The sequence below is a fragment of the Aspergillus nomiae genome, assembly GCF_001204775.2.
Source record: "Aspergillus nomiae NRRL 13137 chromosome Unknown contig00199, whole genome shotgun sequence".
NCBI classification, from domain to species: Eukaryota; Fungi; Ascomycota; class Eurotiomycetes; order Eurotiales; family Aspergillaceae; genus Aspergillus; species Aspergillus nomiae.
The window spans coordinates 23,992-41,173 of record NW_015378254.1 but is presented as its reverse complement, the minus strand read 5'-3'; the positions used below and the strand labels follow the sequence as shown (position 1 = coordinate 41,173).

The 17,182-nt window shown below is 49.6% G+C and overlaps 3 protein-coding genes across 3 annotated transcripts; 1 reads left to right on the top strand and 2 right to left on the bottom strand.

Moving 5' to 3' along the window:
• Positions 1 to 2,345: 2,345 nt before the first annotated feature.
• ANOM_007893 (putative transcriptional regulator (Cti6)) lies at positions 2,346 to 4,484 on the top strand (the record flags this gene model as incomplete). Its single annotated transcript, XM_015553149.1, has 4 exons — positions 2,346 to 2,950; positions 3,110 to 3,388; positions 3,470 to 3,726; positions 3,784 to 4,484. The coding sequence occupies 4 exons, from the start codon at positions 2,346 to 2,348 to the stop codon at positions 4,482 to 4,484; spliced, it is 1,842 nt and encodes a 613-aa protein (XP_015405501.1).
• Positions 4,485 to 6,183: 1,699 nt separating this feature from the next.
• Positions 6,184 to 8,578, bottom strand: hexA (putative Woronin body protein HexA; the record flags this gene model as incomplete). Its single annotated transcript, XM_015553148.1, has 3 exons — positions 6,184 to 7,273; positions 7,801 to 8,206; positions 8,557 to 8,578. 3 exons carry the CDS (start codon positions 8,576 to 8,578, stop codon positions 6,184 to 6,186), a joined length of 1,518 nt encoding a protein of 505 aa, XP_015405502.1.
• Positions 8,579 to 12,719: 4,141 nt separating this feature from the next.
• Positions 12,720 to 16,940, bottom strand: ANOM_007891 (uncharacterized protein; the record flags this gene model as incomplete). Its single annotated transcript, XM_015553147.1, has 2 exons — positions 16,831 to 16,940; positions 12,720 to 16,775 (listed from the first exon to the last, which is right to left on the bottom strand). The coding sequence occupies exons 1-2, from the start codon at positions 16,864 to 16,866 to the stop codon at positions 12,720 to 12,722; spliced, it is 4,092 nt and encodes a 1,363-aa protein (XP_015405499.1). The 5' UTR covers positions 16,867 to 16,940.
• Between the last annotated feature and the right edge of the window lie 242 nt (positions 16,941 to 17,182).

Below are 17,182 nucleotides of genomic sequence, written 5' to 3'. Positions count from 1 at the left end.
ACTTCCTTCACTCTATATTCTTTTTTTCTTTTTTCTTTTTCTTTTGGGATGTAGTGAGTGCTAGGATCCTTTTCTTTGAAATTATCTAGAGTGATATTCTTTGTGGCCAGACCTGTTATGGTGAGGGTGGAAAGAAAGGACGAATACGGAGATGATCCTAAACCCCAATACCCACTGTCAGTTGTCATGTTCTCAAATACTGCCAACCACAACTCGAGACTAAGTTCGGAGACGCGGTGCCTAATTTCTCCCAGGTTCCCACCGGCCTCAAACGCCAAGGACAGTTCGAAAGACAATCTAGAAGAATAGAAGAAACTCACCAAGGGCACTATTTACCGACACCGCTGATGCAGACTTTTTGGTAGCCCAAGTTGTCGGTAAGGAAGGACCCCGGCACAAACCCCGACCGTCACCTCAGAACAGAAAGGAAAGGGAATGACAAAAAATAATTGAGAAGAAATGACTGGCCAATCCAAACAATCGGAGAAGGGGGAAATGGAAACGGGAAACGAGGGGGAAGTATAGGGGAGGAAGAAGGCGGAGGGGTGTGGAATCGTTTCGTCGTTAATAATAATAACTAATGTTCATCTGGAGCTGCGGACTAGTTAGCGTCTGTGCCTCAGGCCAGAACGGGCCGCTAATCCCGGTTGGGTTGGGGATATCATCCGCATGTCGGCTGTCAATTTAATATCCACTCATATCACAGGAGACAATACCCGTCTCTTGGAATTCGCTTTTCTCTTCACAGTAAGACCGTGATGGGATTAAGACATATGTCATAAATTCTAATTCCATAACTAGTGTTACTTTGACACTGGTCTGTCGGCCGATCTCCCGGTTGACACTCCCAATGTCTATTCTACTATCACCCCTTGTTATCTCAACTCTCACATAGCTGCAAGGAATTGGCTCGCTCCTTCCGTATCATCCACCACATAGTCTTACAAGTATGTACCATAGCCTGAGCAAGTTGGAGTTTCTTGCGTGGTCCAAGGCAACGTTCCCACGAAGATGGGGTTGTTGGAAGGCACACACGTGTCATCCATAAGTTCCATGCGTGCTCTGAGACTTGGTTACCCAGTTGACGGGGTGGGTTTACAGCTGGCGTTGAGCCTTCCCTTACACACATTGGGATCAAGATACCAGTACCAGTATTTTCCCACAGTTCACGCATATTTTGGTCTGTCTCACATCCATCGACATCCTCGACGAGATCGCACTCACTTGCCATTCAGAGATAAGTACCGGTAAAAGAGTTCGTAAAAAATGAACAGTTTTATCAGCCGCATCCCGAAACATGTACTTGTCCAGTCTCACAATAGCGTTGCACCTATTGGTTGATGGGGTGTGAAATTTGTGGAAATCGTGGGACTTGGACTGCACTCTGAAGGGGATGCCATCTTGGGCTCGTGTCAAGCTAAGCGGTACCGGAGATTTTCGCAGGGGAAGGCTTTGAAGTAGGGTATTTTGCAAAAACTTGTTAGCTGTAGCCGAATGCGACAGAAGACTCGTTCCGTAGCCTAATAATAGGAAGGAGACGGGAGGAAAGGAATGTAGAGAGTCGATCACAGGATGACGATGTTATCAGCGCGGGGTTTTGGAAATGGACGGAGATAATTCCATCATGAGCGCGGGAACGCATTCAGCACCCTTACCATTTAGAAGGCTAGATATAGACGGTAATAGGTCATCTAGAGCATGCAAACCTCCATGTTAGTGATTAGAAAGGTAAAGGAAAATCGCCGAGACCCTCCTTGAATTAAAGGGAAATTTTTGGTAAAATGGGCTCGTGGGTGTCGCGTCGAAAGTTCACATCGCGAGGAAGAGCGAAAGCGGGGAAGAAGGCGGACCGGACGGCAGCCAATGAGGACTCTGGCATGGCAAGCAATCGGTCGCCCGTAACCGTTCCCGTCACTCACTCAGTCTTGCTCGCTTTCCGCTTCTCTCGCTCTCCTCACTCGATTTCTCTCTCGCTCGCTCGCTTTTCTCACAAAAAGCTTCCCCCCACCCTTCAGACTATGTAGTCCTCGGCTTTGGTGCGAGCTCGCTGTCGCTGCTTTTGGATCTTCTCATCCTTTTGTCTCAATTGCCAGCTCCTATTACCTTCTCTCACGCACTTTTGCTTTTCCTCTGCATCATTTTTTCATTCTTGTACGAGTCGCTTTCAACTCCCAGCTCTCCATTCGCGTGCGACAGCTTGCCCACGGGCAGCGTCTGCTCGACATCGCCCTCTGCCGACTCATTATAGCTATATCATCGTGCATCTTTGCATTCTCACGGCTATTATACTGTCAGATTAGAATTTCTTATCCTTATCCCACCTTATATACCCGCCACCTTCCACCATGACTCCTCGTCGCTCCTCTCGTGCCCGTACCTCCCAACCCTCTCCCGCCATACTTCAACACACGAATTCCTCGAGTTCTTCCGCCTCATTGACTCGCGAGAGAAGTACTCGTTCCAACGCTAAGAATCCGTCCCCTCAGGGGTCGTCGGGCCACCGCTCCCAATCCATCGACGATGCCGACGCCTCCAAACTCGACTTCCCACAAACAAGGCAGCGCCAGCGCGCCCGGGGAGACGAAGATATAGATAAGATTGCTGAGGTGGAGGAAGAGGAGGGCGAAGAAGATGAAGAAGAGGAGGAGGAAATAACCAGGTGTCTCTGTGGCCAACAGGAATACCCAGGCCTGCCCCCTTCTCGTCGGGACCTCCTCGGTCGCAATGGTTTGCATGGGAGAGTTAAAGATGACCCCATCTTGAACTTCTCTGCGGACTCGTCAGACTTAATGTCTGATGATATCGGAAGTATGTTCATTCAATGTGATCAATGTAAAGTTTGGCAGCATGGTGGCTGTGTCGGAATCATGGACGAGGCCATGAGTCCCGATGAATATTTCTGTGAACAATGCCGCAAAGATCTTCACAGAATAAAGCACGAGTCAAATGGGTATGTCCACCACCGTTCTTCAGGTTTTTACATCCATTACTTAAAAAAATATTTTTTCGTCCTTATCCCCGAAGCCGGCGCCTCTCCTGTGGGGAGGTGCCACTGGAATCATCGAGCATCCCAACATTACCATTGTGGCACTCGCTTACCATTTAGCAGGCAATACTCGTCTCAGTATCTTCCAGTCGCCCCGCCCTCCCCTGCTTCTTCCTCCCGAGACTCATCCCGCGATAATTCCAAGCGGGCGAAAGATTCCAAATCGCGACAAAATGATCCAACTAATCCTAAGCGTCGGTCGACGATGAACAGTCGCGACGCTGCTTACGACGAAGAAGAGCAGATTCGTCGTGCAATCGAGGAAAGCAAGGAGGAAACCAAGCCAGCTTCAGAAGAGATTGCAGCTCGGAGAGGGAAAAGAAGTCGAAGTGATAGTGAAGCGTAAGTAAATATGGGATGGAGTGGGGTAGCTCCTGGATAAATGACGATTGAAAATGAATTGCTAACGGAGACGCACTCCAGTCACAAACAAGCGGCGAAGCGTCAGCGCACAAGCTCACCGTCGCCCGGGGCTGCTTCAAATAAACAAAGTAATTCGGTATCCCAGCCCGTATCAGAAGACGAAAAGGCCAAGGCTGCCACAAACGGGACTCGAAGACAGAGAGCTGCATCCCGAAGCCAGCATAACAAGGAAACCAAGGATGCTGAGGAGCCTGAGGTCGAACCGCCAGAGGCGACAAACCGTAGAAAGGGAAGGTCAGATCGACGGAAAGGTGACGGTTAGTAGCGCTACAACTCTGTGCCTTGTCGTGTCTGCGAGACTAATGTTTGTAAAGGAGCAGACTCGGACCACGAAGCGGTTTCGCCAACAAAAACAGTTGCGACTAATCCAGAACCACCACAGCCGAGTCCGGAGACAACAGCTCCTGCTCCAGAACCTGCACCTTCCCGTCCATCTACACGGAAGTCCGGTCGGCCGCCCGCCCGCCGTGGTGGACGAGTGGGCCGCAATCAATACACCAGAGATCGTGATGTCAATGGCAATGGAGACTCAAGCTTCATGATGAATTCCCCACGGCGCGGACAGTCCCACGACACCAACGGAGATTCACCTCGAGTGGGTGGGGCCAACGGGACATATTTGAACGGCAGTGAGTCCGGGAAGCCTAGCAGACCGCGATATGTGAACCAACGAACTACTATGAATGAAATGAAGAGACGCGTTGCCGCCATTCTGGAGTTCATCTCCCGAATGCAAGTGGAAATGGCCTCCGCCGGTGAGAGTACTACACCTCCCGGGATTAATAGTGACCGACTTAACGGCATCCTCATGAAGGCTGTGAGTGAGCAGCTTGAGAATGCTATGGCATCGACGGTCAGCGAAGCAGACTCTGGTACAGCTACCACTGATGGTGAAGCTGGGGCCGTATCGATGGAAAAGGAATTCAAGGACTTAAGCAGTGTTGAGATGATGGACGTGCTCACACGGCACCTCCTCAAGTGGCAGCAAGAGTATGGGAAATTCGGCGAGAGGTGACAACAATTCTTGCTTTGGGTTCCTCTCTCGTCCTTTCTCATGTGATCCAATTTTTTTTCTTGGGCAAATATTTCCACCAGGGATGCTTTTTGATGCGTACGATACCCTGTTCGTCTCTTCTCAACATGTGGATATGTATATTACGGATACTGGAGCAACAGTCTCAACTTGGACCGGTCGCGGCGTTACGTGAAACTTACGGCATTAGTACACTTTTCTGCTTAATATGATTTTTTGCTTTGATCCTCTTCACGGGAAACGGCGTTACAGTCACACTGACTTTGGATATACTCCATACTGACTATCGATATTGGTTTCTTTCTCGGGTGCGGCGACGCCTTGCTTCTAGGACGTTACGTTCACCACACGGTCTGATCATTTCCTTTCATTCATGTCAACACCTTGTGTGGTGTTTTTCTCTTGGGTTTATATCTTGATCGGTTTCTTTCCTCGCTTCAATACAGTACGGGGGTCTTGGTGTTGGTCGGCTGCATTCATCGCTTGGCTAGCTTTTGGTCTTTACCGGGTAACCCATCCGGACATTTCTCTTTCCTTTCTTTCTCTCCTTGATGTCTCCCTGGACGCGTTGACGTGTTAAAGCTGAGATACTTGTAGCTCTTTTTTATGTGAAATATAAATTCTACGATTTTACCCATCTGCTCCATCCAAAACACAAACCTTTATCATGGCACTTTGCCCAGAATCTAATCTACATATGTTAATATCACTAGCAGCATCTCCTACTGGACCGAACATTACACAGGCTAGACCCTCCGGCAGTGGCAAGGATCCTATGGAAGCCTCTCGGGAACAATCATTTCCATGTAAAGAGATCAGTCATTCATAAGGGTCTTCTAAACCGACAGGCATTTTACGAGAGGAATCGACATTCTATGTCTGTTCTAATATAAACGGGGCCAACGGATAGTTCTATCAAATAGATTGGCAAGTGCTTCAATAAATCTAGTTTCTATTTCTTTCCCTGGATGTTTTATAGGCATTGCCATTTGGTTTTTCTAATTGCTTTGGGTGGGTGTGCTGACATGTAATTGTATATATATTGCCCGGTTGCGCAGGACCGAATACAGATAGGAACTGTGATTCAGTGGCCTAGGAAAGACTAGTGATAAGGGAGTTTAAGAGGTTAGTTTTGTACGGCACAAGAGATACAGAGAAAGCAAGGGCTAGCACAAGACAAATTTGTAATATTAACATACAAGTTTATGATATTGTTAGTTAATTTGCGGTCTCAATTAAAGTTGGTGATGTGCGCTTATTCCTACAGGTCGTTATGATCACATGACCACGGAATGCAAGAAATATATGTATGAGTAGTGGGAGACGATCGATAATAACGAGCTTTGGCTTATAGTTCGTACGGCTTATATGCATCAAGCACAACTACAATAGACCAATGAATGTACAAGACAACTATGACCAAGGTAAAATTTACATGAACCAATTCCAGTAAATTACGTTGCTAGGTACAAAAGGCCATCATACAAGTTGAAGCAAATTGAAATCGTTGCAAGAAAAAGGCCACTTCCATCCATAGTCATCCATTGGAGATACAACATTCAGGTCGTGATTGATCGTTCAGATAGACGACTGTGACGTCAGTACCCCTGACCCAAGCGAAGGAGGTTGCGGATAGACTAACCTTAACCAGGTACCGGCTAAACCAAAGCGGGTAAATGATCTACAGACGGGAAGCGTGGATAACCTTGTAGTCCACAACGAGCTCACGGCCACCATCGTTGATGACCAGGGCACGGACACTGCCGCGGCCCTCCTCGAACGCATCCTTGATGCGGCGGAAGAGGTTGCCCTGGGGCACAACGGGGATGTTCTGCTTGACATCACCGGTCTCGGTCATGGCGACGATCTCACCGTCACGGAGGTCGAGGATGCGGTAGGTCTTGTAGACAGGGCCCAGCATGGTCTGGACGACAACCGAGGGAGAGGGGTTCGAGATGAAGCTGGACTCTTCCTGGAGCTGGCGGGTGAAGAGATCGACACCTAGGTAGCGGTGCTGGCCGGTCTGGGGCGACACGGAGATACGGATGACCTGGCAGGGACGGCCCTGGAGGATCAAGATGTCGCCGATGCGAATGAAGTGGCAGGGAATGGGCACGGAGTCGGCGTTCTTACGGCCACCGCTGCGGGGCTCGATGACACGGACGGACTGGTGGCCGCCTTCACGGGAAACTGGACCGCGATCGTCAGCAACGACGACATCTTGACGGTCATGGTGATGATGGTCACCATGATCACCATGATGATCACCATGATGATGATGATGGTGATCATGGTGGTGGAAAGGGTGCATGATGCGGTCGGCAGCGCGTTCCACACCACGACGGAAGGAGTGGTAGTTACCGTCGTCGTCGTAGTATCCCATCTTGCGAGCTGGGGGATGATCAACTACAGTAGTAGTGCTAGGAGCCTTGAACTGAGAGGCAGGAGGGTTGACTGGCTCGACAGAGAGTTGACGCTGGCTGAAAGAAGAGCCGGCGTAGGTGTCGAGAGCGGGAGCTTGATAAGCCTGGTCGTACGAGACGTTGAGCTTAGGGTGGGTAGGAACACGGTCGTACGAGGTGGGCTGACGGTTCTCGTAGGACTCTACACTGGAGTGCTGATAGCTAGCGTTGGCGTTGTATACGTCGTAGGTCGGTTGGTTGACACGACGACGATATTCACGCTCAGTGATGTCTAGCTGGTTGGAAAGTTCCTGATCGTAAACCTTAGGGGTCTCTTGGAAGCGGACCGAAGAAGTAGGTTCACGATAGCTAAAGGCAAGTGAAGTTAGATCAAGATACAAAGAAGGAGGTTGGGGGACGAGGTGATTGGGTGATTATATTGGGGACGAGAGGCTGGGGGCGGGCAAAGTGTTTTGAAAAAGAATATGATCTGTGCCATGATTTGGTTTGTTTTGTTTTGGTGCCACGTAATTAGTTTTGGGAACTAATGGCCTTAGCCCCCGACCAGCTGAAGCCACCATTGATGTTGTGACACCGCTTGTTGACCCTCTCCACTTGGTGTGGATAAACCCCGGTCCCCACCTGTAAGGGTACCAAAAAACAAAACAAAACAAAACAAAAACAAAACGGAGAAATACACCGAAGCCGAGGGTAATCGGGGAAGAAAGATTGAGACAAAAATACAAGCCAGCTGATTGCAAGCGAACTGACCCGGCTCTTCCATATGATATCAGAAGAAAACCGGGGCAATTGCAGCTTGCCACCAGAAAATCAATAGTTCACGAAGATCGGAGCTCCAAAATTGAGCTCAGATGCAGAATAACCGATAAACATACCGTTCACGCGCGAGATCGACCTCAGGATAGGGCTTGTACTGCTGCTGCTGCTGCTCCTGGTGCTGGAAGCGGTCTTCGGTGTAAACCGAGTATTGGTCAGGCTGGGGGGCAGGGGGCGGGATAGGACGAGAGTCGCGCTGGACGTGTAGATCGATCTCTTCCTTTCCGTAGATACGAGGATCTGGGAGAGGAGCAGAGGTTCGAGTATCTTCCCGCTCGACGTGCGAAGGACGATCGAGGTTGACTTCTCCCTCTACTCTTTCAGGAGTAGGCTCAGGAACAGCGTCACTCCGGTACGACGACGGGAAGACACTGAAGGGGATGGGGACACGAGCGTCAAAGTCCAGATTGGCTGTCCTTTGGTGGTCTTTTCTCGAATGCCTTTCGAACTGATACGAACGAAAGGCTAGACAAGAAAAGACTCTTTAAGGGGTAGTCTTTCTCGTGGGGAAAGTAAAGTGGAGGTGAACGAGGCGATTATAGATCCGATGGATAGATCTATAAAAGTATAAAAGCGGAGACGAATTCCTGATGAGAGGAATGCGAGATAAGCTTAAGGGTTTGAGGAATGTTGAGGAGGGGAGAAGTTGAGAGGATAAGTATGGATAGAAAAGAAGAGGAGGAGAGGTTGGGAAAGGCATCAGCTGAAATAATAACACCATTTCCCAAGTATTCTCATTACGATCGGTTTGGTTGTTGTTGACAACACGCGTTTGTTTACGGCGCTTTCCCCGATTTGGGGTGGGGGAAACCAACCTCTCCCCTCGTCAAAGTTCATCTTATCAATTCAATTGTCTCTCTATCTCTGAAAATTTCGCCCGTCCGCCCTTTTCTCCCGAGGTCCATTCCATCCTCCGGTTTAGGAAGCTGATACATCCCCAATACATCCATCCAAGTCATTGTCTAATGACATGTTTCGTATCAAGCACACCCCCCCGAGTGCAAAAGACGTAAAGAAGCAGTAAGGTTCCGGCTATATATATCCAACCTCATCCACTTTCTCTTTTCCCTCTCCAGTTAGTCCAATCGGCGTTCACCGCTATCAATGAGCTTGAGGGTGGCTAATTTGTTTTCCTGTGAGAACTAAGACTCTTCACATGCACTTCACCAATTATAGTTCGGGAGCCTTTGAAATCCTGGGCTGATACGTGGTTTAGTGCGCATCAATTAATTTTACGCGGGCTGAATGGAGGCTTTCCCGAATCACCTTGACCAGCACCCACTTTCGAATCTCCATGGCAACCTTCGCTTCTTCCGGGGCGAATCGGGCATCTGGATCCCTTGGCACGGAGCTCCAGGTGATCGACGCTGGTAGCTACGGGTATCGGCTCATGGTCATAATCCTTCGTCCTTTACGGGTTGAAATGTGAGGTGATCGACTTTTGTCGCTCACCTCAATTCCTCTACTATGGAAGTCCGGGAGTCAATTATTGCAATGGGCTGGAACCTATCAGAGCCGGGTCCACCGTCGGCTTGTGCAGCTCCTTTCAGCTACCTGCCTTCGTGGAACTTCATCATTGGAGTTGTACTGCTCCGCCGCCTGTGTTACCCTCGGCTCTGGGCTCCACTTAGTGTGCGTCCGAGATCGATCGTGATTGCTCTGGATTTACACCTGCTCGCCCGCGCGCCAGCCTCGCTTTTTCCCTTGAACCTTGTCTTTCCAACGGGTCCCGTGCATTGGCTTTTTCTTTCTGGGATTTTTTCTTTTTCTTTCTTTCTTTCTTTTTCCTTCTTTTTGCCACAGCTGTCTGATGATTCATGAATTGCTAGCCACAGGCCTAGCCTTGCCCTCATCGAATACAATTTAGGTGGCTGGCTATGTACCTTTGCTTCCTCTTGTGGAGAGAGTTCATCGTCCCCATCGATCAGAGTGGAGAGCACCCGAAAATCTTACCGGAATCAGGTTCCCCGTGGTGATCAACTCCTCCACAATTGATGGAAACTGATATTCGGTACTATTGACTCTCAGCTGAAGCCAGATACGTATGATCATAGTACGGTGTACAGTGTGATTAGAACTCCGAACAGTCCGCGGTATCAGAACTAAAAGTTGCTTAAGCCTCTCACTGCCGCAATTCCCCACATGCGGCTAACCGAAGTGAACCACGGTGGGCGATCCATCATCCCAAAGGAGGAAGAAAGAGACATTACGGAGTACGTAAAAGCCCAATATGAGAGTCAAGCTCTGTAGTAGGTAGTACTTCGTGCCTTCTAGAACCGCGTACTGACGATGATCGCCTCTGGGCTGAGAAACTCCTACGTAGGCGACTGGCCGAATTGCCGGAGATGTCACTAGTTTGAACTTTGGAGGCAGTACGGAGGAGATATTGTTGATACGGTGCCGCTTGCGGATCGCCCTTTTGAGTAGAGCTGACCCTTCCGAGCTGTATACTAACACAGCAGGCGGCGCTGTATACGAAATGGCTCTCCACATTTGACCGCGGCGTGATATACATCGGTGATCGAACGGAAGTGCTCCGTACGGAGTAGTATGAAAGCATAACTACCATGGGAGAACACTCTCCACATATGCGGGCCCAGCAGAGGTATAACGCAAGAATAAATTGATTCTATCTTGCAGTGGATCCTCCTAGCCCCTTGCTCGTTCATACAAAGCCCCATAGTGGCTAGATCGCAATGGTGACTAGCGTGGATAGCAGCGTCACCACCCAGCAGACTTGTACCAAAGTTAAAGGAGATTTGTACCGGAAATGCTGGCGACAAATTCGTGAAGAGTGTATGCGGGCCTGCATATTTGCGATCTAAATTGATTTCGCTTATTGCTCAGCCAGCCATTGCAGGCTCCGCAGCCCAGGTCCTCGGGTCACTGGGGTTTTCAGCATGTCCGGGTGTTCGACGCCCGGGCTCCTCAAAATATCAATGATACTTTCCAGAGCATGTTCAGCTACCTCACTACTATCAATTAGCCGCAAGAAAGGGGTTCTGCGGGTACTCGGATGGCATCAGATGACTCTCGCGATCTTGTCTCTATGAGAATATCTACTTGTGATTGGATCACTTTTGAGACGCTGAGGGATTTTCGATTGCTTTCTACATGGCCCACCTGTGTTTCCTAAGAACCAAGATGCTGCTGCATCACAGGGTGTTACAGGTTCGATGGCGAATGCTGTGTGTCAAATTATACAGCCTCTTGCTCGGCGTGGGGAAGTCCGAAGAATCCTTCACTTTGGCCACAACCTTTTGCCTCTGCGCCGGAAGAAAGGCCAACAAGCCATGCCCGCTACGTACTGACCGCAGCATACTACTGTACAAGCATGATGGGCTCGTCCAGAGGGGCAACAAAGGAGTTATGCACCTGGTCAAGTTTGAACACAGCCCATGATTCCACCTATATCAGCAAGTATGTCTCTATACCTAGTTAACAGCTGGTTATAGTGCCCTACTTCACACCACTGTCCTCTTCTTGATCGCAAGTAAATGACCCATTTTCACCCTTGTGAACAATGCAGAGGAAAGCACCTTCGAGAAAGAACTCTGCGTGAGGGTAAATGGTATCACAGCAACCTGGAACTGTCTTATCAGCATCCTGCACCACAGAGAAGAGACAAACTAGGTAAGCCCACGAGCGTAGTTAGTAATGCTTGATTCGGTAGCATTCATACCCACACGAATTGTATATACACCAGTTCTTCGCCTCCACTAAACAACGCTCGCTGGTGGATTATAGACTGGCCCTCTTCTACCCACCGCTCAGTACCTACCATTTATGTTAGGGTTATGCGAAGCATTCTATAACTCACCTGTTCCTCGGCAATATTTACTGTCTTGATACTAGAATAGTACCCCAGTTATCCTTCTTTATATATCCGTGTTATATCATAGAAATGCGAATACAGAACTTCGTGATAATCCTAGAATAGAAGACGCTTAGCCGGCAGTACAAGTTTGATAACAATGGATTAAGCAGTCAAGTGTGCAGCATGATATACTTATCGTGTTGGGTTGGCTGCGAGACGACCAGTATATCTGTCAACTTTTGACTTTTGCGTTGAGATAGCAGCTAGACGGGGCGTTGACTAGGGCTATTACATAGGTAATCTCAACTCATAGATGGTGGGATCACACGTTGAATTAATTTTATATAGATGTGCCTGGCGAATATAGTACCCATTAGTTGTTATCTGGAATTTATGCTCTCTTCTTGATTGATTATAAGGAGGTCTATGATTTAAGATAATATATATATATATCTATATCCATACCCTGGAGGAAGACTAGATGATAATGGGAAAATGAATTGGCTATTTTCTGGTAATGCGCAAGGATCTTAACCCATCGACCCTCGATATGAGACTTCATCACTATCGTCTCTTGCCAAAAGGTATGGTAATGTAGAGTAAATATTCAATTATATTAGAATTGAAGATGCCATTATCTCTGCCCTAGTCTCTTTATTCGCCCAATTGCCTCCAGCACGCGGCGAGCCACCAGATATGAATCCAATGGACAATAAAAGAGACAAAAGAGAAAAATCACACAAAAGTAATTAATTATAGATTAGCAACAATGGACCCAAAAGTTCATTATACAAATCATAAATAAATGTAAGGGATCACAAATGAAGTCAGATCAAATCAAGAGAATCATTCCTGGTATCTGACCGGCACAGGTCTGCTAGCCAAGGAATATCATCTCCAATAGGGGTATCAAATAGCAGTATTAGAGTAGTATTGTGGTGTCGAGAAATCCCGGCCACCGAAAGCGTATATAGGTGAACCGTATCTCATTAGTTTTTGTTCCCTTATTCCACCAACTCCCTGTACCTGGAGCCCTCTAGCCAGAGACAGCAGGCAGATGTAATATAAATAAACAAACGAGGAAAAGTCATATATTAAAGTAAATGGTCCATAGATGTTGGAAGAAGAATAGAATGTATGCTACAAAGCAGACCATGTCGTCTAGCTTCGTAGGCCAAACGCCTTCCGGAGTCGAGGGAATCGCTTCTTTCGACCGGTGGCGAATTCCACGTCCATGGCATCTGTGGTATTGGTACCAGCTAGATCGGCTTTCTTGGTGCTAGCATCCATGGCTTTTGACAACATGTTGCCATTTTGAAAGGCTCCATCTGCCGTTTGGGGTCGCTCAGAAGAACGCAGAGCAGAGAGCGGAGCACCTGCGTCCGTCTCCTTGCGATTGGAGCGGAGGGGCCAACTATCGCCATTCGAAGATCTGGAGATTCCCCTCTTGAGCCGCCTGGGAGAGGAGGATGGTCTAGTGTTGTTTGTAGTTATTGTTGTGACGGTGTTTCCCCGAGTATCATCAAGCACAGGGTTCTCCCGCACTTGTTCAGGATCTAGAGAACCGTTCCTGGCTTCCGAGCGAGATCGGGAAGTCCCACGCTCTGACGGTACTTTCGGTTTTCGGATGCTTAAACGATGAAATAGACTGCCTTTGCGTCCACTGGGTTGTCGGAGAAACTCCTCCATTTCTTCCTCGGACATCCCGCGGGACTTAGCCACCGCGGCAAGCGCAGGGTTTCGAGCAGTTCTGACGTCACTTTCTTTCGCCTTGGTAGCCCTAGAAATCAAGCCAGGCCGTTCATTATCAGAGCTATCCTCTAACTCTGTTGAGTCACCATCATGGGCGCCTGCCCGTCGGGGTATGCCGCGAACGGGAGGGAGATTATTCACCACACGTTCTTCATCGTCGCTCGAATCCTCAAACCGGCTTTTCCATTTCTGTTGACTCGTTCCCTGCTCATCATCCGACTCCGCGAATCGTGACGTGAATAATGCTCCTGAAGCCTTTGTAATCCTGGCCTTCTGCACTTTTCCGGTAGAGAAGAAAGCAGGTTTCTCACGCCGAGTATCGTTTGATCGCAGAGTAGCACGCAGAGCACCGGTACCTGAACCAGATGAAAGAGGTCGGCTATTGGGAGGTGGTGATTTTGTGTATTGAGGAGAATAGGCTTTGGGGGGGCTGCTTGAAGGACCTCGCAGAGTCCGTCGTATTGTATGCGGGGAGTCTGTCCGGGGGCGATTAGACCTCTTGAAGCTGCTGGATGAATCACTACCGTTTGATAGTGGCCTTTGAGGCTCGGGGCCTTTCCCATTAACATATAGATCGTCATCAAGGGCACCTTTCAGCAGGTTTGGGGCCCACGAAGCGGGTCGCTTCTTGATCTGTTCATCGCCAGCCCTGTGACGCGGCTGATTGGAAATATTTCCAGACTGTGGTTGTAACGGGCCATGAACAACTGAATTAGTTGTTTCACGCGCATGGCGACTGTCGGGAGCGTCTGCTGACATAGACATAGACCGTCTTACTGTACCCACAGCCATAGAGGAGCGGGGGGCTTCTCGCGCACTCGTCCTACTGTTGGACCGTTTGGGAAACGGCGGGTATGGAGACGAGTACGGAAGGCGCTCATGTGATGAGCTTGGGGATTCGGGAACCGGCGAGAGGGATATAGTGTGTACTGGATTTGCCAGGCGAGCAATTTGACAGGTTTGGGGAATGTCAGCCAAGTTCGGAGGTACTTGGTCAATGCTGTGTATGTTATCCGTGGTCATATTAACTTCCACTGCATCTTTGCACTGGGTGGACGTAGGCTCATCAACCACAGCATTGATAGAACCAAAACCATCACCCTCAAGTCCTTCCTCAGCGTCACTGTAGATGCTCTCGCCAGATTCGTCTTCATCGCTCATATTGCTCCGAGTCGCATCAGCTGCAGGGTCACCTGGGGCATGTTTTTTGCCTTTCCGCCTAGTAGAGTCGTGGATTGTGTTATCAAGCTCCAAAGACGACCGCGGAAATCCTCCCGGTACTGTATACCAATCAAGGCTCGACCGCCCTCTTTCGCCTTCTGGGGTGGCTGGTTGAACTGCAATCCCAGGGACTGCCAAGCTTTCGCTGGTCCCCAGCTTCTTCTCTTGACGTGAATCTAATGATACTGACCGAGTATCCTGTTTAGTTTGTGTGTCTTGTTTTGAAACACAACTATTTTCGCCTAGTTCTGACATGGGTGCTCCACTCTGAGCCGTCATCGCAGGGGTAGGTGATGGTGTTTGGTCGAGTTGTACATTGGGGTTGGCGTCTCGTGACTGTGTATTTGAGATGATAGCTCCAATTGCATGGTCGTTCGAGAAGGAGACTGGAGACACAGAAGGATCTGAGGAAGTTGTCGATTCATTATCACTCATATCCTGCCGGGCAGGTTCTCGCAGCTCACCATCCCTAGTCTTTCGTATGCTACCAAACGAGGGGAGCTCAGGCCGAGGCTTGAATACTTCATCAAATTCATCCGACCCCACTGTAGCAGATTTCCTTTTACTAATTCCAAACAAACTTGTCTTCCCCTTGGGCTTCACTGGAGGCGACTCAAAAACAATATCTTCTAGGGAGGTTGGTGGACTCGCAGCCACCCCAACAATTTCTGCCTCGTCATCAAAGCTAACCTTGACAGGTTTTCTTCGGAACCCAAGCCTAGAACCCTCATCAGATCCAGCAGATGTCCCATCCGAGAGCTCGCTAAGAGCTGGCCCGGGCCGCAGCACTGCCCCATTTCTTCCATCAGGGGATAGTGAGCATTTTCTCGGATTCTTCATTGCTGATTTGGCGGGAGAAACTGAGCGGGGAGGGGGTTGGTGCAGATGTTCGCCAACAAGGCCCATAACCGAGAGCTGATCGGAGAAGCGGGTGGATCTCCCGGGACTGCTGCTCGGCGGGCGAGCCTGCGACAGCCGGGATTCCCGTTCAGGACCGATTGAGCTAGTAGACTCTGGCGAGCTGATAATAGAACTCGGCAATAGATCCTTTAACTTTTCAGGTGTTGGTGTCCGGACTGTTGATCTGGTCTGGGGCAAGGAACGCTCGACCGGCGCATGTTCGATCCCCTCCGCTGAGGTGTCTGCTTCTGCACGTTCCTCCCCTGTGCAGTCTTCAGGAACGGTCGAAGGTCGTTTTGTTAGAACCGAACGTGGTGGCTGTTTATGATCCGTTTCTGAAAGCTGCTGACTGAACACAGGATCATGAGACTGATGTTGATCTTGCTGGTCGTGTACTGACCGACCACCAGTCTCTCGAGCTGTAGGAGCTTTAGATGTCAGATCTCTGGTGTTCTGATCTCGAGGCGCAGCTAAGCGAGGAGGGGATGACTGATATGCCGCTTCCTCGCTTCGGGGCACGATTGCTGCTTGTGCTGCAAGGACCGCGGTGTCTACCGGCTGGACGCTTCTCCCAGGACTGCTCGAGAGAACCCCCCTTGTCTTCCTCCGTGCAGAAGTATTGGCAGTCTGCAGAGCGGATTTCTGAGTCCTCGGGGAATCCGGGGATGATAATTGGCCAGCTAGGGATGCACAAGCCGAAGTGTCCCGTCTGTCAAGGGGCTCAGAAGCCAAGGCCGGAGAGTTGGGCCGAGAGTTCATCGGATAGGAGAAGTTGATCGAATTTCTACTTCCAGCTCTCTGGAGCTCTGGTATATGGTCCAATTCGTGGCCGCGAGCTGATGGCTGGCTAACGGAGCCTCTGGCAGCCGGGTCAACGCTCACTCCTCGACCTGATGGCTGCCGTTTCACAGGTGACGTTGGTCGCAAGGTCGGTCCGACACTAACTGAGCGCCGATTTGGGGGTGTCCGAGTCGCATATTCCCGGGGGATCGAAGGGAGAGGAGGGGCGATGGGAACTGGACCGGAGCTGGAAGCCGGACGGCGAGGGGATTGATCCCGGAAGGTCCGGTTGCTCATAGAGCTTGAGCTATTAGCTCGACGAAGGGTATTTTGGCTAGAAGGGCGCAAGCTGCCAGTGATACTAGACTGGGAGGTGATGGAGGCGCGCCGCTGGATCATTCGCTTTGTCTGAACATTTCCCACTGGAGTCGGAGTGGGGGTGAGACTCCGTAAGGCAGCGGCAGCGGCGGCAGATGAAAGACTCGATGAGGACGGCTGAGACTGGAGGAAGGCATGGGAGGCGGCAGACTGCGCCGATTGCGCATTAGATGTCGAAAGGGGCTGCTAGAGATAGACATTAGTTATTAGTTGTTCATGGTGTTAGACTAGCTTGCCATACCTGATGATGCGACGTGCTCCTTCGTCTCCGGAACATTTTGGCGGACCAAGACCAAAACCCCTAGAACGTGTCGCCGTCAGGCAGACACGCAGGGTTAAGAGTAATTATTCCTCTCTCCCCGGCAAAAAGAATGGTTGGGGCCTTTGAAAAGAATGCGACTGTTTTGACGGGTTCTGCGTTGTTGACTGAGAAGAGAGGGATGGAACACAAGGAAATAAAAACCGGTGAGTGGAAGAAGTTCGAGGGGTTCGCCAAGTAAGAGCTAAAACAAGGTTAAGAAAGGAAGCCAATGCCCCATGGATTTGCTTTTAGTTAATCCGTGTCCAAGTAAAAATGATGAAGTCAGTGGTCG